Source organism: Drosophila navojoa, chromosome 2 (assembly GCF_054131105.1).
Source record: "Drosophila navojoa isolate 15081-1374.11 chromosome 2, UAZ_NAV_1.0, whole genome shotgun sequence".
Taxonomy (NCBI): domain Eukaryota; kingdom Metazoa; phylum Arthropoda; class Insecta; order Diptera; family Drosophilidae; genus Drosophila; species Drosophila navojoa.
This window is the reverse complement of record NC_142890.1, coordinates 24,149,303-24,168,888: the sequence shown is the minus strand read 5'-3', so window position 1 is coordinate 24,168,888 and position 19,586 is coordinate 24,149,303. Positions and strand designations below refer to the sequence as shown.

General features: G+C 40.7%; 1 protein-coding gene across 1 annotated transcript in view; it reads right to left on the bottom strand.

Annotated features, from left to right (window-relative positions):
* Window positions 1-19,586, bottom strand: part of Mur89F (Mucin related 89F) — a 53,766-nt gene that overhangs the window by 10,353 nt on the left and 23,827 nt on the right. The window contains exon 3 of the mRNA XM_089256473.1: window positions 8,582-8,745. Within this exon, the coding sequence (XP_089112599.1) occupies window positions 8,582-8,714 (133 nt within the window). The 5' untranslated portion in view covers window positions 8,715-8,745. The remainder of the gene's footprint in view (window positions 1-8,581; window positions 8,746-19,586) is intronic.

The following is a 19,586-nucleotide window of genomic DNA, read 5'->3' as shown; positions in this document are numbered from 1 at the left end:
TTACCTAAGCTGGCTCTCAGTTTTGTTTTTGTATTTTTTTCTGGTTCTCTCAGAAGTGTGTCTTTGGCTCGGCATTAGATGCGGCAAATGACCAGAGCCAGAAGAAATTCAATTTATTATGCAGCTTGACTTTTTTCTGACATTCTGGGCGAGATGACAGTGCGCCTGATGCTGTGACAGTTGCTCCGCATAAAGCCTGGCATGGAAAGGGCACACAGTACGCTAATTCCAACAGCTGGCCTTGTTGAAGATTCCGTTTGCTGTTTGCAGCCCTTTGCCCTCCGCTTGCCCTGCTGCGATTATAGATTTTGGTATGCGATGCGGCAGCTGCGTTTGAATTTCGCGCTGCGCTGCGCTCGAACAGCTTTTAATATTGGAAATGTCCTTGAAAACATTGCAATGACCAGTGCACCGAATCCGAATCCGACAACATTACTCATACGCAGCGTGTGACAACGTTGCCTGCCTGACGGCCGGGTCTCTTGTGCCAACATCCTCATTGGCATGCATTATTCATTTTTCGAGATAAACTCGGTAGGAAATTGCCGACAGCTGCCATAAAAGATATTTAATATTGAACTACGTTTTGTCGCACATTTAAATGGAAATTATATTTGACTTGGCAGCAATTAATTTGAGTTTCAACAACTTAAGAGCTTCAGTGCTTGTCATGTCAACTAAGTAGTTGAGATGGCACGGAACGCCTGCCTGCCCTACTTTCATGGCTGCCTGCCAGCCCGGCTGCTGGTAAATGAAACATAAAGCGCTTTTAGTTAGAATCACGTTCGTCTCAATTAAACTACATTAAATTCAATTAACAAGCAGCAGGAGGCAGCTGCGCAAAATATAAGCAACACTCCCATTACGGTTAGAGGCGTGGCCTCGCCCTGGGATGCCAAAGATCTTTGTGTGCGAGCGACCTGACCCACTATAACTGCCAATGGAGCCAGTGACATTGTCTCTCTATAGGTCGGGTCTACGACGTCTACGTTACAATTGACTTTCATTACTTCTTACAATCATGTTGCATTATTGAGCGTTGTCACATTGGACAGGCCCGTTGAGATGAGGGAACGAGTCGACGACTCGAAGAGTCGATGACTCAACGGCTGCGTGCTGCACGACGCGTTAGTTCGTTCGTGTAATTAAGTTTAATATTTAATTTAATTGCATATTGTAGACATACAGTTACAGCAACTACAACAACTATAGCAACTACAACAGAGCAAATGAGTCATAAAAGGACACGAGCACGCTCCGAGACATTGCCTGGCTCAAAATTATAATGAAAGCCGGAAGCGCAAAGGCTTTCAGACAAAGTTGAGAGTATCGTCGCCTTAGCCACACCCACAACAACCAATTGCCCAGCTGGCAAAGGTGAAGGCGAAAGTCCAGGAATCGCTTATAGCCAGCGTCCTCTGTTCGTGACTTCTTAGCTCCAGCAGAGCTGCCACATACATACATACATACATACATACATACATACACACATACACACATACATATACGTATGCGTTGTCTAGCGCTTAGTTACTTTATTTTATGTTGACCTCTTTCGGCTGCATTATTATCATTGGAGTTGTGCCTGACCTGCTTATGGCCAGTTACTTTATGTTCTTGGCATGGGATTATGGCATGTTAGCAGTCAGTTTGTGTCTGGGCCTTTGGGCGTGTTCACTGTATTAAACAAGTTGTTCTTGGCCATCTAATGAATTGCGTTCGCAACCCAATTTGCCAGCTCAGCTAATGATGTATAGCCACATGGCTGCTCCTTATGCAATAATAATCAGGCTCTTTAGCTTTCGACTCGAATCGATTCATAAACATCAAAGTTTATGTTTTCTATAGATAATCAAGCGATTTTTGTTTGCGGCGAAAACTAACACAGGCATTAAATAAATGTTTTCCGAAATATATTATTCATATATTTTGATAAAAACGTATTATTTATGCTTTATATCTACAATATATATATATATATTCTATTCAAGCTGTTGCTTGTGCAGAAATTAACAGACGCGTATATAAATCAATAATTGAATAAATATTATATTAAAATTTTAGCAAATTAATAGAAAGACATAATTTAGCAAATATTAAAAAAATATAAATATGTATATGTGTTTTAAAAATTATTTGTATGAAGTAATTTAGCACATAATTTTAGCAAATATTTAAGATAAATATTTTAATAAATAATAAATAAATAAATAGATACAAAATTTTAGTAAAAAACTGAAAAAATATTTTAAACAAATATTTATAATCAGTAAAAAAAAAAATTAAAATAAATCGTTTATAAATATTTTATATAAATATTTCAGTAAATATTATAAAGAAAAAAAAAACCTTTCAGAAAATATGTAAAAATAAATATCTAAATAAATAAATAAATATGTTAATAAATGTGTTTGAAACATAATTTAATAAATATTTTTAAATTGTATTAAAAAATATATGAAATAAATAATAAAAGATTTATTTCAAATATTTTTAATGATGTATTAATGTTTTTTTTTTGTTTTCAAATATTTTTCAATACAATATACAAATTTTTGTTAAAATAAGTATTAAACACATTCATTGACATTTATTTTTATATCTACTATAAGTATTGCTTGATATATGGTTTAAGTTTGAGCGAAATCTATGTCAATCCGCAAAATATAAATAAACTAAATACATATTTAAAAAAATGAAAATATATTAGGTCAAATTATCAATTGTTTTTTGGTTATTCAATTATTTTTAATCTATATATCTATATATAAATATCATATATAAATATTTTATTTATTTTTCAAACGCAATTCACTTGAAATTGAGTTTATAGCTCTTCGTTTATTGAAGTCTTAATTTGATTGAAAACTAAAGTAACTGAGGCGCTTTAATTAAAAAGTTTCAATCTCCGCATATTTACATACTTTGCTGCACCAAAAATGTGTCAACTTTTTTGTAAACCGCATTAGATATTGATTAGATGCTGCAGTCTACTTGGCTATGCCCAATGATACAGTTATATTTCATTGGGTTCGAGCAAAGTTGCCCATTTCTCAGTGCAGCGTCAATAGCCGGCAGTTATTGGGCGTGAAAAGTTAGATATTTGCATGTTTGAGTATACCTCGCCATTAAGTAACAATCCCAACAATGAGTGAGTGCGAGTGAGTGTGTGTGTGTGTGAGTGAGTGAGTGACTGCTAGTGTGTGTGGGTGTGTGTGTGTGTGTGTGGAAGGCAGCGGGAGTCTGTGTACAGCCCACGGGATTCAATTAATTTCATTTGTAGTGCGGCGCAACGAAACGCTGCAAGCGATTACTAAACACACACACACACACGCGCACACAGAGACATAGGAAGCACACACACACACACACACCGACACACCCTGACTAGCGCAAAGTTGTACTTACAATATTTTCAATTAAGCTGCAACAATACCACAAGAATAATAACAATTACAGCAGCAACAGCAACAATTTTATACAATGCAGAACATATATGTATATGTGTATGTTTTAGTGTGTGTATGTGTACAGCAACTGCACAAACTCCCATGCCACGCCCAGTCACTTTCCAATCTACTCTCAGCCAGGCCATAGAACGCTAAACCAATCTTAAGAACGGGTGAAGGCTGAAGGAGGCGTGGGGGAGAGAAGCTGGGGCTGGGATCTCACAGGTTGCGTCTATTGTGTTACGCCGTATGCCTGAGATACGGTTGATAACAGTTAGAGCAACTGCCCGAGTAACTGGAGATGTGCATTGTGACAGAGCTCTGGCAGCTAACGATGTGGCGGCGCCTTCATAATTAACACTGCCTGGCGCACCTGGAGGAACAATCGCCGTAAAGCAGGCTCATGGCATCCATAAGCAGTTAACATATTAACGTAACTAGGGCAACTGGGTCAAGTTAATACCTAACAATGATTCGATTTCGTCGAAATTGAAAATTGATTAAGCTACTGGCTCTTACTATTGCTGCAGCACTGATGTCTCTATTATTTAGATAATCGGCTCAGCTTAAGCCTTGTTAATTCCATATTCAAAATGCCCCAGCGCCTATTATTCAATTATATTTGCGTGCAGAGTCCTGTGCATTGTTAAGTTCACCAGCTTGCTAAGGTCAATAGCATTGTGTTTATCATCATAAATTAACAATTGTGCAGACACGCCTCAGGTGTGCAACACCTTTGCAAGATTTGAAACAAAAGCTTGACCTAAGGCCACGGAAGCACTTAGGCGGACGGCGCACTGCACAAGAGCACAGGACAGCGGAGCGGAATAGATGGGAATAGAATATGCATCGCTGCACTAAGGTCTTCTCTAAGGCCATGTAATTTACCTAACTTCAGCAGCTGCTATAAAAAAGAGACAAGACAAAGGCAAAAACAAGCTCAAACTGCAATTCAGACTCGCGTCCTCAAGTGGAAGTTATGCACGTGTTAATTATTTATAGGAGTATCAGTTGAAATGCAACTGGAGAGCTGCGGAGCTGGAATACCAGAGAGCTGCCCATACGAAGCTATCGCGCTGCAAATACCTGAACACAGAATGCCAGAGCTGCTGGCCAGAGTTCTCTGGAATAAATTATACAAATTATTATTTAGTCAGGCAGCTGCCTAGCAGCTCTCGCACTCTCGCACTCTCGCACTCTCACACTCTGGGCGAGGCTAGCCGATCCGGTTAAGGCAAAAGTTATGCGCAGACAAATCGCTTATTTAGATTAGAGCTGACAGCTGCGCAGCCGCAGAGGCAGCTGGAAGAGCAGGGGCAGCGGCCACTGGCTGCAATCTCGATTTACAGTCGGTTCGCTTAACGATTTGCTTGTTGCATTGGCGTCAAAGTTGTGCCAACAAGATTGTTAGCAGGACTCGGGGCGTTGCTGTAATGCCAACTAAATGTCTAGTTAAGTTAAGCGCAGCTGCTGCTGCTGCTGCGTGTCTATCTTGGCCTTTTGGCGTGCGATCATTTTCAATTAGCCGCTCACAGTCAGCCGCATAAGTAATGCTCCCTGTTAAATTTACGCCTGCCTGAGGCGCACAAATTACCGCTCAAGCCCCATGCTAATAAAATGATGTGTAAGACGGTGGCTGTGGCCAGCTGCGATCGCGCATGATTGATGACAGCTCATATGGGCTGGGCTAAGTGGCACTTAAGGATTATTAAATGGACTCGAAACGTGAAACGAGACAGTTTTTCCACTGACTTTGTGCATTTGTCATAATAAAATTAGCATTTGGCTGTCGCCGAACTGAGCTGCCTGGGGCGAAAGTCTGCAGACAAGGATTTCCTGGCAACTGCCTAGAGAGAGCTGCAACACTTATCAGCGTGTTGACAGCCATCACTAGGAGGGAAGTGGAAAGTGGCAAGGGCAACAACAACAGCACAGGCCCGATGACAATTTTTGCAATTTCTAATTTGCCTTTCACCCACTTGTTTCATGTGCCACTGCAGATTTCATTCCATTGATTGCGATGCGCAGTGGCACGAGGCAAAACAGTGTATTGCTGCAGCTGTTGCTGCTGCTGCTCCTGCTGCTCCTGCTGTTGTTGCTCCTTTTGCTTCAGTGTTTGCCCCAGGGAACTGTCTGTCTGCGCTGTGGCTCGTTTGCCAGGGCGCGGACGTTTGCCCAGCTGAATACCACACAACATGCAAAGGAGCAACGATAGTTGGCTATATTATTATTGAAATGACTAATTCAATTTGAGCTCCCATGGGCCAGCCCACAAGTGGGTGTGGCAGCATTTAAGCCGACTATCGCATTTCGCTTAGCTGACAAACAACGAGATGTTGACTTTTTGCTGAGTGGGCCAAACTAAATTCAAATCACGTACGGTGTCCATTGCCATTTTTTCGTTTCTTTTTCTGTTTTTTTTTTCTTTTTTCTTTTTTTGCTGACCAATTTCACGCAGCTGCAACAAATCAAAAAGCAAGCAGCAAATCGAGAGTCGAGGCGAGTCGAGCGCCGTCACAGACGGCGTCCGAGAGAAGTGCTAAATAAATTGAAAAATTCTAAATTTTAATAAAAATTGTCGCAATATGGCTATGAAATTGCCATGAGCTGCGGGCCATCGTCAGCCAGGAACAGCAACTGGCAATGGTAGAGGCAACGGCAGCCGGCAGCCGGCAGCGGCAGAGATGGCCATCCCATGGCATATCCATGGCAATCACGTGATCCGCATTCGTTGCATCGCAAATTCATTTTGTATGCCAGCTCATGAAATTAATAAGAGTATATTGGTTTTCTGCAGACGGGCTATTCTATGAATTCTATGAACGAAGATGTACAGGCGTGGCAAATCGGCAATGAGTATATACATCAATTTTAATATATGTATATTAAATTAAGCGAGTATATTAGATTACTAAAGCTAGAGTTGTTTAGATTTTAAGTAAACTGTGCAAGGATGCAATGTATGTGCAAGAGGGCGTGGCAAATCGCCAGGGACTATGTGTATATAAATTATATGATAGGTGTGAGTCAATTAATAAGCATAAGCGCGCATTTTAATAGATTTTAAAGATTTTTGTTGAAATGACATCCAAATAATTTTAGTTAAAATCTAAACATATCTTTCTAGAGAGCAAATTTTAATCAAAATACTGTCAAGTGCCTATAGTTCGAAATGGCAGAGGGTTGTGTTTTTTCAACTTAAACAGAAATCCAAATTATCGAGAACGAGTTTTTTTTTTCCAAGGGCATAAAAGTTTGTTCACAATCTTTAGCGATTTTGGGTTTGGCGAGTTACAAATTACCGAAACTCGACTGTGCCATTGATAAATATATGATGAAATGTTTACTTCATACTTCAGCTAATCTTAATATATTTTTAACAATTATAATATATATCATTATATCTACATATGTATATGTCTTTCATTTTGAAAAATAAAGGAATATTGACTAATTTTCTATAGAGAAGTTAGCTCACATGAGTATCATGCAGTCGGCTATGCCCGATTGCAAAGTACCTCACTGTTGCTTTTTTTGATGCTAGGCGAGCATCGATTGATATGTATTTGTCAGTATGTTAGTATGAGCGAATTCTGAAAGGTTTTTTTTTCAGTTTTTTTCTGCTAAATGTTTTTATTGGTATTTCATACCCTCTAATCGAAAAACATAATCGATACAATTGGGCGTGTTTGAGAAGGGTATTTGCCTCCGCAATTGCATTTAATATATAAATGATAGTAGAAGTAGCTTTATCTTAATAGGGTGAATGCTCATCTTCTGCAGTTATAGCTAGGCTTTAATAGCTTTTAACCGAGAAGATATTTGCTTAATGCCAATAATTGAGTTCTGCCTATCCTGTACAGGATATCAACTAGTTGCCATAGCTTGCATTGAGGCTTTGGCTGTGGTTGATGCGGTTGAGTGTCGAGACGAAGGATTTAGTTTGTCGCCATTGAATCGGCCGCGTAAGCCCTGCTGGCATTCCCTGTGTGATTTTGTCACTCATATTTCAATGGCAGTTCAGTTTATGGTCCCTTTTTTCTCGATTTGTTGTGTTGCTCACTGTGTAAATTGCTTAAATGCGCTTCATATTTATTGCATATTTCAATTTAATTTTAATTGATGCGATGTTGACACATATTTCAAATTTATGAAGTGCTTAAACTAGTCGAGGAATGCGCTTAAACTAAAAAATAAAAATTAAAAATTATGTACATATATTAAATTGACAAAATCAATATTCCACAAATGACATGATATAGATTATTAATATACGGACAGAGCACGTACATACAGAGCATAGAGCAGCAAAAAACCAGCCAGAGATCTGGGAAATTTCTTTTCAGTGGGGTCGTGCGTATAGCATAAAAATGATAATAATTGGGGCAAAAACAATCGCAACATTTTATAAACTGTATTCAACGGCAACAACACATTTTTTTTCCTCGCACAATTTTAACATTTTAATTAATAATATTTCGCATGCGTTTATATCCTCTGGCCACAAAGGACATTGTGCACTTGTTTGGCAATATGATTTTGACAGATAATTAGTTTTCGCACAATATGCCGCTGGAAACACTTTGATAGCTCGAATAAATGCATTTTTGCATGCGCCTTTCGACCTAACAATACAAAAATATGTCTATCTCGATATGGATTCAGGTATATCATATCAGGACTATGGGCAGTGCTTGGTTAGATATATGAAAAATGCTCCTGTTCTTATATTTTGAATAAAATTTGATTAGAGCTACAGTTAAGCCTAGTTTATCATATCAGGACTATAGACCTGACATATTTTATATGGTCAGTGCTTGAATAGATATAGCAAAAGATCTACAGTTGTACCTTAAATCAAATCTGTTTCCGTCCAGCTAAGTTTTGAAGCGATTTTAGGCTGGAAAATAATATATGGTTCATAGCACCCTTTCTTGAATTTCGAATCAAATTTGATTAGAGGTCTCGTTCAGCTAAGTTTTTAAGCCACTTTAGGTTTAGGTTCTTTCATGTTTTCAGTCAAGAATTGATTAGAGTTTCAGTCAAGCTGTGTTTTTGATTCCGTAAGTGAACTTACATAACATTTCTATATAATATATGAATATGTTGAGAAGTAATCAGGTTATATTTACCTCGAGCTATGGCGGCGCCAATGCAAGCCCCCAGCAGCAGCAATCGGCAGAGCCAGCGAATTTCCGTCGTCGTCGTCGTCGTCCTCGTCGCCATTTTGTCGAGCTGCGAGAATGGCGTCATCTTTGGCGCCATTGCGTTTTATGTTGCCAAAATGTCACAACAACTGCAAAAGGCAAAGAATAGGAAGTGTTGAAATAACTGTCTGTATATATATACAATATATGTGTGTGTGTGTGTGTAATATGCAACAATACGTAACGCGTTTGATTCGAATTGCGCAAACAGCTGTGCGTTGAGTGAAAGAACTATGCAAAACATTAACTTTCAATTAGAGGGCGAGGCAGTCCACAACCATCCTCTGGCTATTTTGCGCATCATAAATTCCAAATCAATTTTCCTAATTAGCAAATGTCGCTGGCAATCAAGGATGCTCCACCAGAGCTTTGCCTGGCAGCGAGCTGGAGCACTTTGAAGACGCCGCAGTTAAATGAATTACGCCACGTGGCGCACTAGCCGAGCCGGGAAGCCGTTTCATAGGGAGCACTCGCAGGACCCATGTGCAGCACTTACTAGGACCGGTTCGCTGCTCCGCGTTCCGCTAACACAAGCTCCCGGCTCGTCGGTCATTTTGACGCCTCCCGTTTCGCTTTCATTTCCACAATTTGCACGCGCACTTCCTTTGGTCGCTTGGCTTTTGTTTTGGCCCCAAAGCCCGTTTAATAAGTTAATTGTAACTGCGCTGCACTTTTGCCGCTTTTGAATTTATGATTAGCCGCGGCCAAGGATGACGATGATGTGGGCTTAGCTGTCCGTTCCGAGTGCTTAACGCGGCTCATAGTTGGACTTCTTTTGAGGCGGCTTACAGTTATTATTATTTCTTTTTTTTTTTTTTTTGCTTGCCTGCTCTTCTTCTTCTACTTGGGCGTTTTGTAAGTTAAAGCCAGAGCACGCGGTTCGCATAAATGTCAACTGAGGTCCTGCTGCGTTTTATGAACTCGACTTTTATGCATTTCTAGCGCTTCCCTTTGGATAGCATTGCCATAGGAATGCCGGGCAGGCGAAGGAGCTGCTCCTGCCCCGCCTCCTCGTCATCATTATTGTCGTCTGCGTTTTTCCTGGCGGCTCTCTGCTGCTCCTGCTGCTGACTGACTGACTGTGCGTCAACTTCGTAATAATGGCTTGCCGCTCCTAGCCCCTTTTCCTGCTGCCAGTACAAAGTTTCAATACCACACAGTGGGTTCGATTATGGCTCGGGCATATTGATTAACTGCAATTCGTATAGTCGTGCTGGACAGTTTTTGGAACAACCACAATTGAATAGTTTCAATTAATTTGTAATAGTTTTCATATTTCATTGGAGTTTGCGTGAGTGCGAGGGTTGTTCGGCCCACTGTCGTCTCATTTATAGTTACTTGACACGGCAGCTGTAGCTGTAGCTGTAGCTGTAGCTGCAACTGCAACTGCAAGCTGGAAAGATTCTATTAACCTAAGAAATTACGAGAAATGAAAACTTATTACGAGAAGTCATTAAGATTCAAAGAATTAAAAACTTCAAAAGTAAAAAGTGGAAATGAGGCTGGGCCGAAGGCAGAGCCAAAGCCAAAGCATCATCGCTAACAGCGCAGCCATACAAACTGTTGTCGCTCTTAAAGAGAAGCCAGGCCCTGCGCCCCAGTCAATGGCAGTGCGCTTTGCTTTCAAGTTTTAACTACTTGACGGCAGAAAGGAAGGTCATAATTGTTAATGGGATTTTTGTTTAAACGTATAAGTGCAGCCGCAGCTACACTGAACCAAACGAAAACCAACAAAAAAAAAAAAAAAAAGTGCACAATTCTATTTTTATTATTTCCTGCCTCCTGCAAAAGTTGTAATTTGATTAAAAATTCGGCGAGTAAGTTTGATTAAAAAACTTTTGCTTTGACAATTATTAAATGCTGCATATTAAATCATTTGAAAGGGCTAGCTTAATGGCTGGCCATTAAGCCAGGCAAATCGAATGAGTGCAATCAGTCCGCATCGAATCGAATTGAATCAAATCGAATCGAATCGAGTCATTATTGCCACTCTTATCAATGTTTCCTGTCACTTTTCGGTAACTTTGTGAGCCCTGTTCCGATGTCAGCGACAACAACAACAACAGCAACAACAACAACTCAAAGGCTAGCAGTTAACGTTTTTCATATTGCCTCGGCATTTTCATCAGCCATTTGCCGACTCATTAAGCGACACCTCCACCCCTCCCCCCTTCCTGCCCTGTCGTTGACGGTTGGACTGCATTTTAAAAACGTCATTGGCAATTCGGTTTTACATGCTTTTAATTGACGTCGTCATGCAATGCAATTCAATTTATTCTGCACACCGTTAATAGTAATTTATACTGATGCAGGAGGCGGTACACACTTCCACAGATCGAAGTATGCACGATTCCGGCCATGACTTGAATGTGAGCAACACCTGCGTGCACCTGTTCACGGCAAACACGCTGCTCCTGCCTCTGCTCCCACTGCTGCCCCAGCTCCTGCTCCTGCTCCTGCTCCTGCACGTACGTGTGAGTACATGCAACAGACAGATGGTTGGCTGGCTTGCTCGCATTTAAGTCAAACACTGCCGTGCAACATGTCGTATGCGTAACGTGAGCTCAACTTCTCCAGCCTGGCGCATGAGTTATAGTTCTCGAGTCAAACGAACAAAAGTTTGCAATTAAAAACGCGCCATGAGTGCAGAATGCAACCTAAAATTGCTAAGCAACAATGATAATTATCGGAAATATCTGAAATTCCCAAACCAAATGCAAATGGAATGCTTAATAGGCATTTACACGAATGCCTTTCGATTGGCTTCAGTTCCTAATTTGAATGAATTCAGTAGCCGTTTCACACCTCATCTCAATGCTGTTCCATACTTTCGCAGTTGTTGTTGCAATTTCGTCTCAGTCGGTTAACTGGAATCGCTGCCAGGCGAATAAAAAACCTGTTTCTGGCTTAAATAGCGGCTAATAGCCACTTATTGCTTATATAATTTAATGGAGCACTCAGTTGGCATCTGACGAGGCTTTAAGGTCGCGTGCCCGACTCGAGTTGAATGACTTTTTGCACGAAAAGAAACACAACAGCAACAATTATAACAAATCAAATACAAGTGATGGAAAAAATATGAATCAAATTTTAGAGATTTCGGTAGACGACTGCAATTTCAATGGAAATTAAAAATCACAGCATGCATAAAACTGCGGCCTAGCAAATTTTAATTAAAGAGCCCGCTAGCCCTCGACCCTCAGTCCTCGGACGTCGGCGCGTCGCTGATGTTGATTTTGATGTCAAATCTAGATTGTTCATTTTGCCAAATATTAATTGACTTTTCATGGCTGGCACGAAACATCATTAACACAAATATAATTACGTGACAATTTGATGATTCGCCTTTTTGCCATGCACTAATCAAAAAGCAAAATTAATTACGCCGGTCCGAAACGGACCGCTGAACCACCCACCCACCCATCCACCCGAGGGATCAATCAGCAAACAGACCAAAAGGTAAACAATAAAAAGCTGGAGAGCCGGCGAGCAAATCCCGGCGATGTTTAAACAAACACAGAACATCCAACACGAGAAAAAAAAAAGGTTCGCCCATGCTGCGGGTTAACTTTGAAAAATGAAAGTCCACTTGGGTCGCCGAGCCGCTGAGCCAAGCAGCGTCACATTTTTCAATGGCCAAATAATAAAGCCCACAATGTCAGCTGGGAGTTATAATCTGTTTGCCGCTTTTTCATTGCCGCCATTTGGTCATTTGCTTGGCCGTGAGGTCCTGTGACCTGTGTCCTTTTCATTTATTTTTTCGCGTCCTGCCTGGCTAAATGAAACGTAAATTTGCAGCAATTACGCGGGTAAATATGCATTTAAATAAATTTGCATACAATTATTTACTGCGCCAAAATCTAATCAAATTTATCAAATTGCGCTGCGTTTGCTTTATATTTTGTTGTTTTCGCTTTTCGCTAATCATCTTTTCCAATGACAAGCTCAAATGAAATTTTTAATAACTCCAACCAACGACCAGACTGCTACGGCCATATACAAATATATATATATATTTATATGAGTGTATATATAGAGAGTCCGCCTCGTTTTGGTAATAAGCCAAAATGTTTTATGTGGCATCTCGTTTATCAACTCCCCGATATGCATATAAGCGCATCCACTTTGCTTTGTTCACATCGCTCGCTTTGTGCTGGGCTGCCTGGGCTCTGTGATAAATGACCCACTAAAAGCGGCGCTAAATATTGATAAGCGCTTTATATGTATGTAAGTATATAACTAGGGCTTTTGTTTCGGAAATATATAATAACTATATGTGTATGTAAATATATGCTATTTTAATTGCTGGTTTGAATTAAAAATCAATTTATGCTATTTGTAATATAAATTAATTAAAACTGTTTATAAATATGAATATAAACATAATAATAATTATTATTATTTTAGTTTAATGAGTTCAACTCATGGAGAATCATTATTAAAAATCCGTCAATATTTTATTTGTGGCCTCTGTGTAAATTTGATATATTGGAATCATTAGTATATATGTATATATGTATGTTATAATAAGCGACCTACATTGGTAAAGAGATTTCCAATTAGTTTGAAATTAGTATTTATTTTCATTCGCTTGATCGCTGGTGAACCAAATTCTAAACAGATTTTCAGGCATGAACATACAATATACAATACATACAATAAGTGCAAACATGCGTTCAAATAGTGCATAAAATTCGAGAGAGTGAATCAAATATATAATTAGAAAAGGAGCCCTGAAATTGATGGTTGCTTAGTGTCCCGTTGAGGGCTAATCCGACCCTGGGTAGATGCACGATGACTCTTAGAATTTTAGCGATACGTTAAGAGACGAATGCTGCGCCTAACACACTGGGAATACCTAAAATAACTATGAAGATTTTTACATATGCAGCAATAGATATATTTGATTTAAGGTTTGAATCTATATACAAATCTAGATTCAGAAGGCTAAGGAGTAATGAAAATCTAAATACCACGAACAGTTACGTATTCATTACCCTCTCTCCCTCTCTCTCTATCCCTCTCTCTATCTCTCTATTTATCTCCCTCTCTCAATTTCTGTCTCTCTCTCTCCCTCACTGTTCGATATTATCAAACTAAGCACCACATCAATTACGTCTTTATGAAAAGAGTCTGAGACAAGTGTATTCACTCCCGCTCTCACTTCCGCTCTTTCTCTCATTCTCGTTCTCTTCTCAATATTCGTTGCTATCAAACTAAACAGCAAAGCAGTTACATCTTCAATAAGACAAGTGTATTCACTCTCTCTCTCTCACTCTCCCTCTCTCTCTCTCTCTCTCTCTCTCTCTCTCACTCTCCCTCTCTCTATCTCTCCCTCCCACACTATTCGTTGATATTGCACTCGCGTAGGCAATTCCTTAAACTAATTTGGACAGTCATCTTTTGAGCCTCGCTTGTCTCTATAAATAATATTCGCATTTAAGAGAAGCTCATCGCAGCTTGAGCAGGCTAAACATGTGCCTAATTTTAAATAAACATTAACATTTGCTAGATTTTCATTGTTTCGTTTCTCTTTATTTTCTGTCCCGGATTTTTGCATATTTTTTTCTGCAGCGAATTAAAAGGCACATAGCTTTGCTGCAGATAAGCCACTCGAAGATTTACGACTCAGTCAGAGACGAGCTCTTCTTATTTTGTTGCTGTCTATTTTTTTTTGCTATCGCCAGAGCGGAATTCTCAAAAATTCACGAGCTAAACTAAACGGGATGAAGTAAGAGCTCGTTTGAAGGCGGCGGGCCGGGACGGGCACGGCAGAAGGTTGGATGTGGGACGCTTGGACGGGGAGTAGAGCGAATAAACAACGCACGAGATTTTCAACGATTTGGAGTGACAAATCCGGCACGATTTGGAGCTGTCCGTGTGTCGGGCAGACGCAACTTTGTCGCAGATTTATATGCGATGTCAGTGGAAACGGTTTATCACTTTGGCCTAGGCCTGTTCGTACCTTTTGCAGATTAGAGGCCACCAGAAGGCGGGGCGAGCTGGGCACGATTGCTAACCCAATTTCGGGCCCAACTCGAGCTGTGCCAAAGGTTGAATATTTCTGTAGAAAATTCCCCGTAGATTTAGTGCAATTTCATTTACTTTTGTCTTGGCATTTAGTGAGATTTGTTGGGTAGTCGAGGCTGAGCTCACAGGTCTGGCTGGCATTGTCAGGGATAAGGTAACATTTCAATACAATATACAATATTGCCTGGCCTTTTCCTTTTCCCTTTTCCTCCCGAGATTCCTGTCTGCTTAAATATAACATTCATCTAAATATATAATAATTTTCCCAAGTTGTCGCCCAGACAACATGCAAATCAGCTCCTAAGCAGCTTTCCACTTATTTGTCAGTTATTTATTGCACATTTCGAAGAATTTCCCGCAATTCGAATCAATATTTGTGTTTATTTTCTTTAGAGAAATTCGAAAATGTTCATCTGGTTTTAATTTTTGAATAATGATCTAATGAATAACAAATGTGAACAGTCGGTGCGACAGTTCAATGCTAAATTTCGACTGAAGTCATTTGCAATCGATTTCGTTTAGCTGCGCAGACAGAGAACTGGGGGCTCTACGAAGGCCCCCCTTGTTGCCGTAGATCCCAAATCAGCGCCAATTGGTGTTAATTATGAGCTGCTTTAATTGTATCAACTAGAGATGAGTTGATTTTCATATTTATATTTATTTAATTATCTCTTCTTGGCTTCCATTCACTCACTGCTGCGACTGCTGCTGCTGGCTGTTGGGAAAGAATTACAAAGAAACCTTTTTGATGTCAATCATTCAGGCGCTTAAAGAGCTGTCAGGCCCGTCTATGTCTAATAAGACGCCGTTTGGTGGCGCCGTCAAAGGAATTTAAATTAGCCAAGGCAACTCTCGGTGTCGATGCAGTCGCAGGAGTCGACTCCTGCTCGCACTTGGCGCTCTCTGCTAATGAATCATGATGCCATTATTTTATGTATTTTGTTTTCTCTCGTTTCGGTTTTCTGTTTCATTATTTTACGGGCTACGCAGCGATCCTGGTGTAATAAGCGTAAAACTTTTTGGCAGCGCAAATTTTTGGTTTTCTTTCAACTTTTTGTTATTTTTTTTGGTGCCTTGGCGCCGCGCCGAGTTTTCTGTTCAGCATTTCAACCAATTAGTTGGCAGTTTGTTGGCTTGTTTCATTGCCGCTGATTGACAGCAGTGCTTTTTTCTTCTTTCTGTTTCTTTGGCATACCTTTTCCGGTGATGAGGGATGACCCGAGTCATCTAAGCCAAACGCCGGCATCTGGCGGCCTGGGCGTGACTCTTAGCTATTTTGTTGCCTTGTCTGCCATGAGTAGCTCCACTTTCAAATTGGCCAATTTAATGCCGAACACCTTGCTCGCACGCCCCCACACGCACCTGCACACAGACGTGCCCACGCCCACACTCACGCTCTCGCTCACGCCCACGCCCAGGCAATTGTCATTTGAAGTTGAGCTGTCAAACTCTCACCACATCCAGCAGTTTGTGTGTGTGTGTGTGTGCGGCAGACACACTCAAGACGTTGCCCGCCCGAGTAACTATGGCAAACACTTGAGCTGCCTTTGACTTTCTTAAATTCTCAATAGCTCATGTCCTTTTTAAGCGCCTGTTCTCCTCTCTTTGCCATTTTGATGATTTGCGTCGCTCGATCCCTCTTCATTTGCCTCTATTAGTCCTGCTAGAAGAGAGAGAACGTCTTTTTCTCCTGCCTCCAGGATATGTTCAAGTGTTTCGCTTTCATCATCATATGGCCAACTTCCCCACACACAATTTGCGTTTTCAATTTGGAATTTTGAAATGCTTCGTAAGACGATTTGCATTATGTGCTGCGCTTGCCGCTCAGACTTGCATTCGGCTGATTACTTGGCATAAACTAGCATACAAATTGGATCTTAATGTTGCGAGTTACTTCAAGCGCAATTCAATTAATTGCGGCTTAGTTTTATCTCGGGCACGGCACTAAAATGTGACGGAATTTATATTGGAAGCACTGCCGGATGCTGAGTTATTTCCTGTGTCACCTTCAATTAGGGCCAATCACTCATATGCCGCGGACAAGAAGTCAAAATGGCCATGTCCTGTTGGGTCCTTCCTTTGATTTGTTTAGTTTGGCAATCTTACACAGCTCGCCGCACGGCAACCAAGTGGATTAGGCGTGCTAATGACAGCTCCGGACAAATAAAATGGTGTCCTGTTTTTATGGCCACCCCCACTCGCTCTCCCCGCACCAGAGTCAGAGGGAGCTCTGGCAACAGCACAATAGCAACAAGCCAGCAGCAGGCGACAGCTTTTTGTCAAAATTGACATTACGTATGCGTGCGGCGTGCGGCGTGCGGGCATCGGCAGCGTCTGCTGACGGTCCATAAGAATATATTGACATAGCCGTGTGCTGTGGCCCCGTCCGGCGTCTGTCCTCGTCTGACGTGTGCTGCTGGTACAACGGTGCGTATGATTTTTATAAATGCCGTGTCGTTGTCGAAACAGGAAGCTCACGAAATCGATCGACATTTGCGCTCTTTGTTCTGTCTACCTTCACATAGCTCCGTATGCCATGAAAGCTATAAAAGCACATGATTTTTTTTTCGCTCTCATGTGTGCGAGTATGCGAGAGTGTGTGTGTGTGTGTAGGTGTGCTTTGCATGGCATGATGATTCGCAGTGAAATCAATTGCTATAAATTTGTACGGCTTCTATTTTCTTTTTTGAGTCGACTTCTGTCCCTCAGTCGCCCCACTGAGCGCAATCAATCGAGGCTCCCTCACGCCCAACTTTTCCTTCGGGTCGCCGTGCGCTGAGCTTTTCGATGCGTATTATATATAAATAGAGCGAAACTGATTTGTCAGGGTCATACAAAATATTTGCTGTGTCGATTTACACAATAATAAACAGGCATATTTTTCTATTTGTGAGATGTTGCTGTTGTTGTTGTTCACAAACTCTCTGCACGTAGCGGATATATGTTGCTTTGTTGCCGTTGTTATTATTCGCATTCTTGGAGTATGTGTCGAGGCTTACGTTCACGAATTGTCTTGCATGCAGGACAAAGTTATATGACGTGACAGATTTTGTTGACAACAATCAAATGCTCTCAATTATGTAAGTTGATTATATTTGCAGACAAAAAGTAGTCAAACTTGTTGAAAGTTTGTCGAAAGGTGTTGGCCGCTGCTGAGAGAGAGAGAGAGAGACAGAGAGAGAGAGAGAGAGAGAGAGAGAGAGAGAGAGAGAGAAAGTTGACCAAGACTTGGCAAACTAACTTTAATATTTCCACCTCAATGCGAAACGAGGCAGCTTCAGCCACAATATTATTGCAATTTTTTTAAGCAATATTTTTGGATTTAATCTGCGCATTGTTTATTTTTAAAGGGTATCTGCAGTTGAGACAGCACTGGCTTGGTAAGCACGTGCGCAATCTGCCTTGGTCATGATGATGATAAGAAGAAAAAGAAGAAGAAGATGGATAAAAAAAGGCAGTCACACAAACAACAATGTGAAGCCAAGTGAAATTGCAATATGTTCCCTGGACTGGAGAGGAGCTGCTGGGGGTCTCGGCGCACAGGAAAAACAGCTCAGATCTTGCAGTTATGTTTAGAAAACTTTTCAGGCACGAATGGCCCGCAGCAACACGTTCCAGTTGCTCTGTTGAAATTTGCACGCAGCTTGTCTGTCAGACGGCGGGGGGGGGGGGGGGGGGGGGGGGGGGGCTGGACTGAGTGGTAAATGTGGGCGCTGGCTGCACTGTTTTTGCTGCCATATTTCAGCACCCTTGAGGTGTGAAGTAAACACACACACTCACACACACACGCACACATACTGTCTGTGTGTAGCTTTAAGTTTGAGGCTGCACTCGAGTCGGTCGAGCAGAGTATATCAAATGTTTACTTGCCAACTGCCTCTTGGACATGTCCATTTGAATGCTAACTAGATAAAATAGTTTTCGAAATATTTGTTTCTTTTTATTTGTGGCTTTGTTTATTTATTTATTTTTTTGCTTTTAAATTTTAAATTGAAATATATGAATTTTACATGGTATACAAATAATTAACAATCAACAATTGAATAAAAAAAGGGAATTTCTCTGACTTTGTTAGTTTTAATTAAAAAAGCTTGTAATCCTATTCGCATCTGAGCTGTGGATCGAATTGTTTTCTATTTCATTTTGGCAAATATGTAAATGTTTACATAGATATCGAGAGCAAGAAATGCACACACACACACACACACACGCACACACACACTGCCACGAATATATATTGCACTTTTGCTGTTTACATTGTTTCGTATTTAATATACGTTTTCAATTGAGGCAAAATCTTATTAGAAATTATTTCCCTTCATTAAATATTTGTTTATTGCTGCTGTGTGTGCGTGTGTGTGTGTGTGTGTGTGTGCTGCCATTGTGTGCTACATAAAAGAGTTGAACCAGACCAAAACAGTTTGACCCGACAACCGTCTGGTCAACGTATATTGTTTGTATTCCTTGTAAGCCCTAAATATACGAAAAGTATTGTTGTTGTAGTTGTGCGTGTGCTGGGCATACATGGCGTATGCGTGTTGTTGATACAGTTGATTGGCTTAACGGCGTGACCAGTTTTGTCACACAATAATTGTCTATTTTCTCACTATTTGCACGAGCCCAACAAGCAGCTCGCCCCCCTCCCTCGTTGCCCCCCTCCCCACCCCCATTGATGACAGAGACAAAAGGACAATAAACTATTTGTCTTGATGCCTTAGTTGATTAAGTCACAGCTTAAACGAGTCGAAATGAAATTGTCTTGAGGTCGGCTAGATAATACATTGAAATGGAGTCGAGTGTTCGCCTCTTTAATGAGAGTTTCAAGAGTTTTCTGTAAATTTCACATTTGAAAAGCAATAAATTCGATGCATATGCTACCTCGAATGGTTTTTTCCACAAA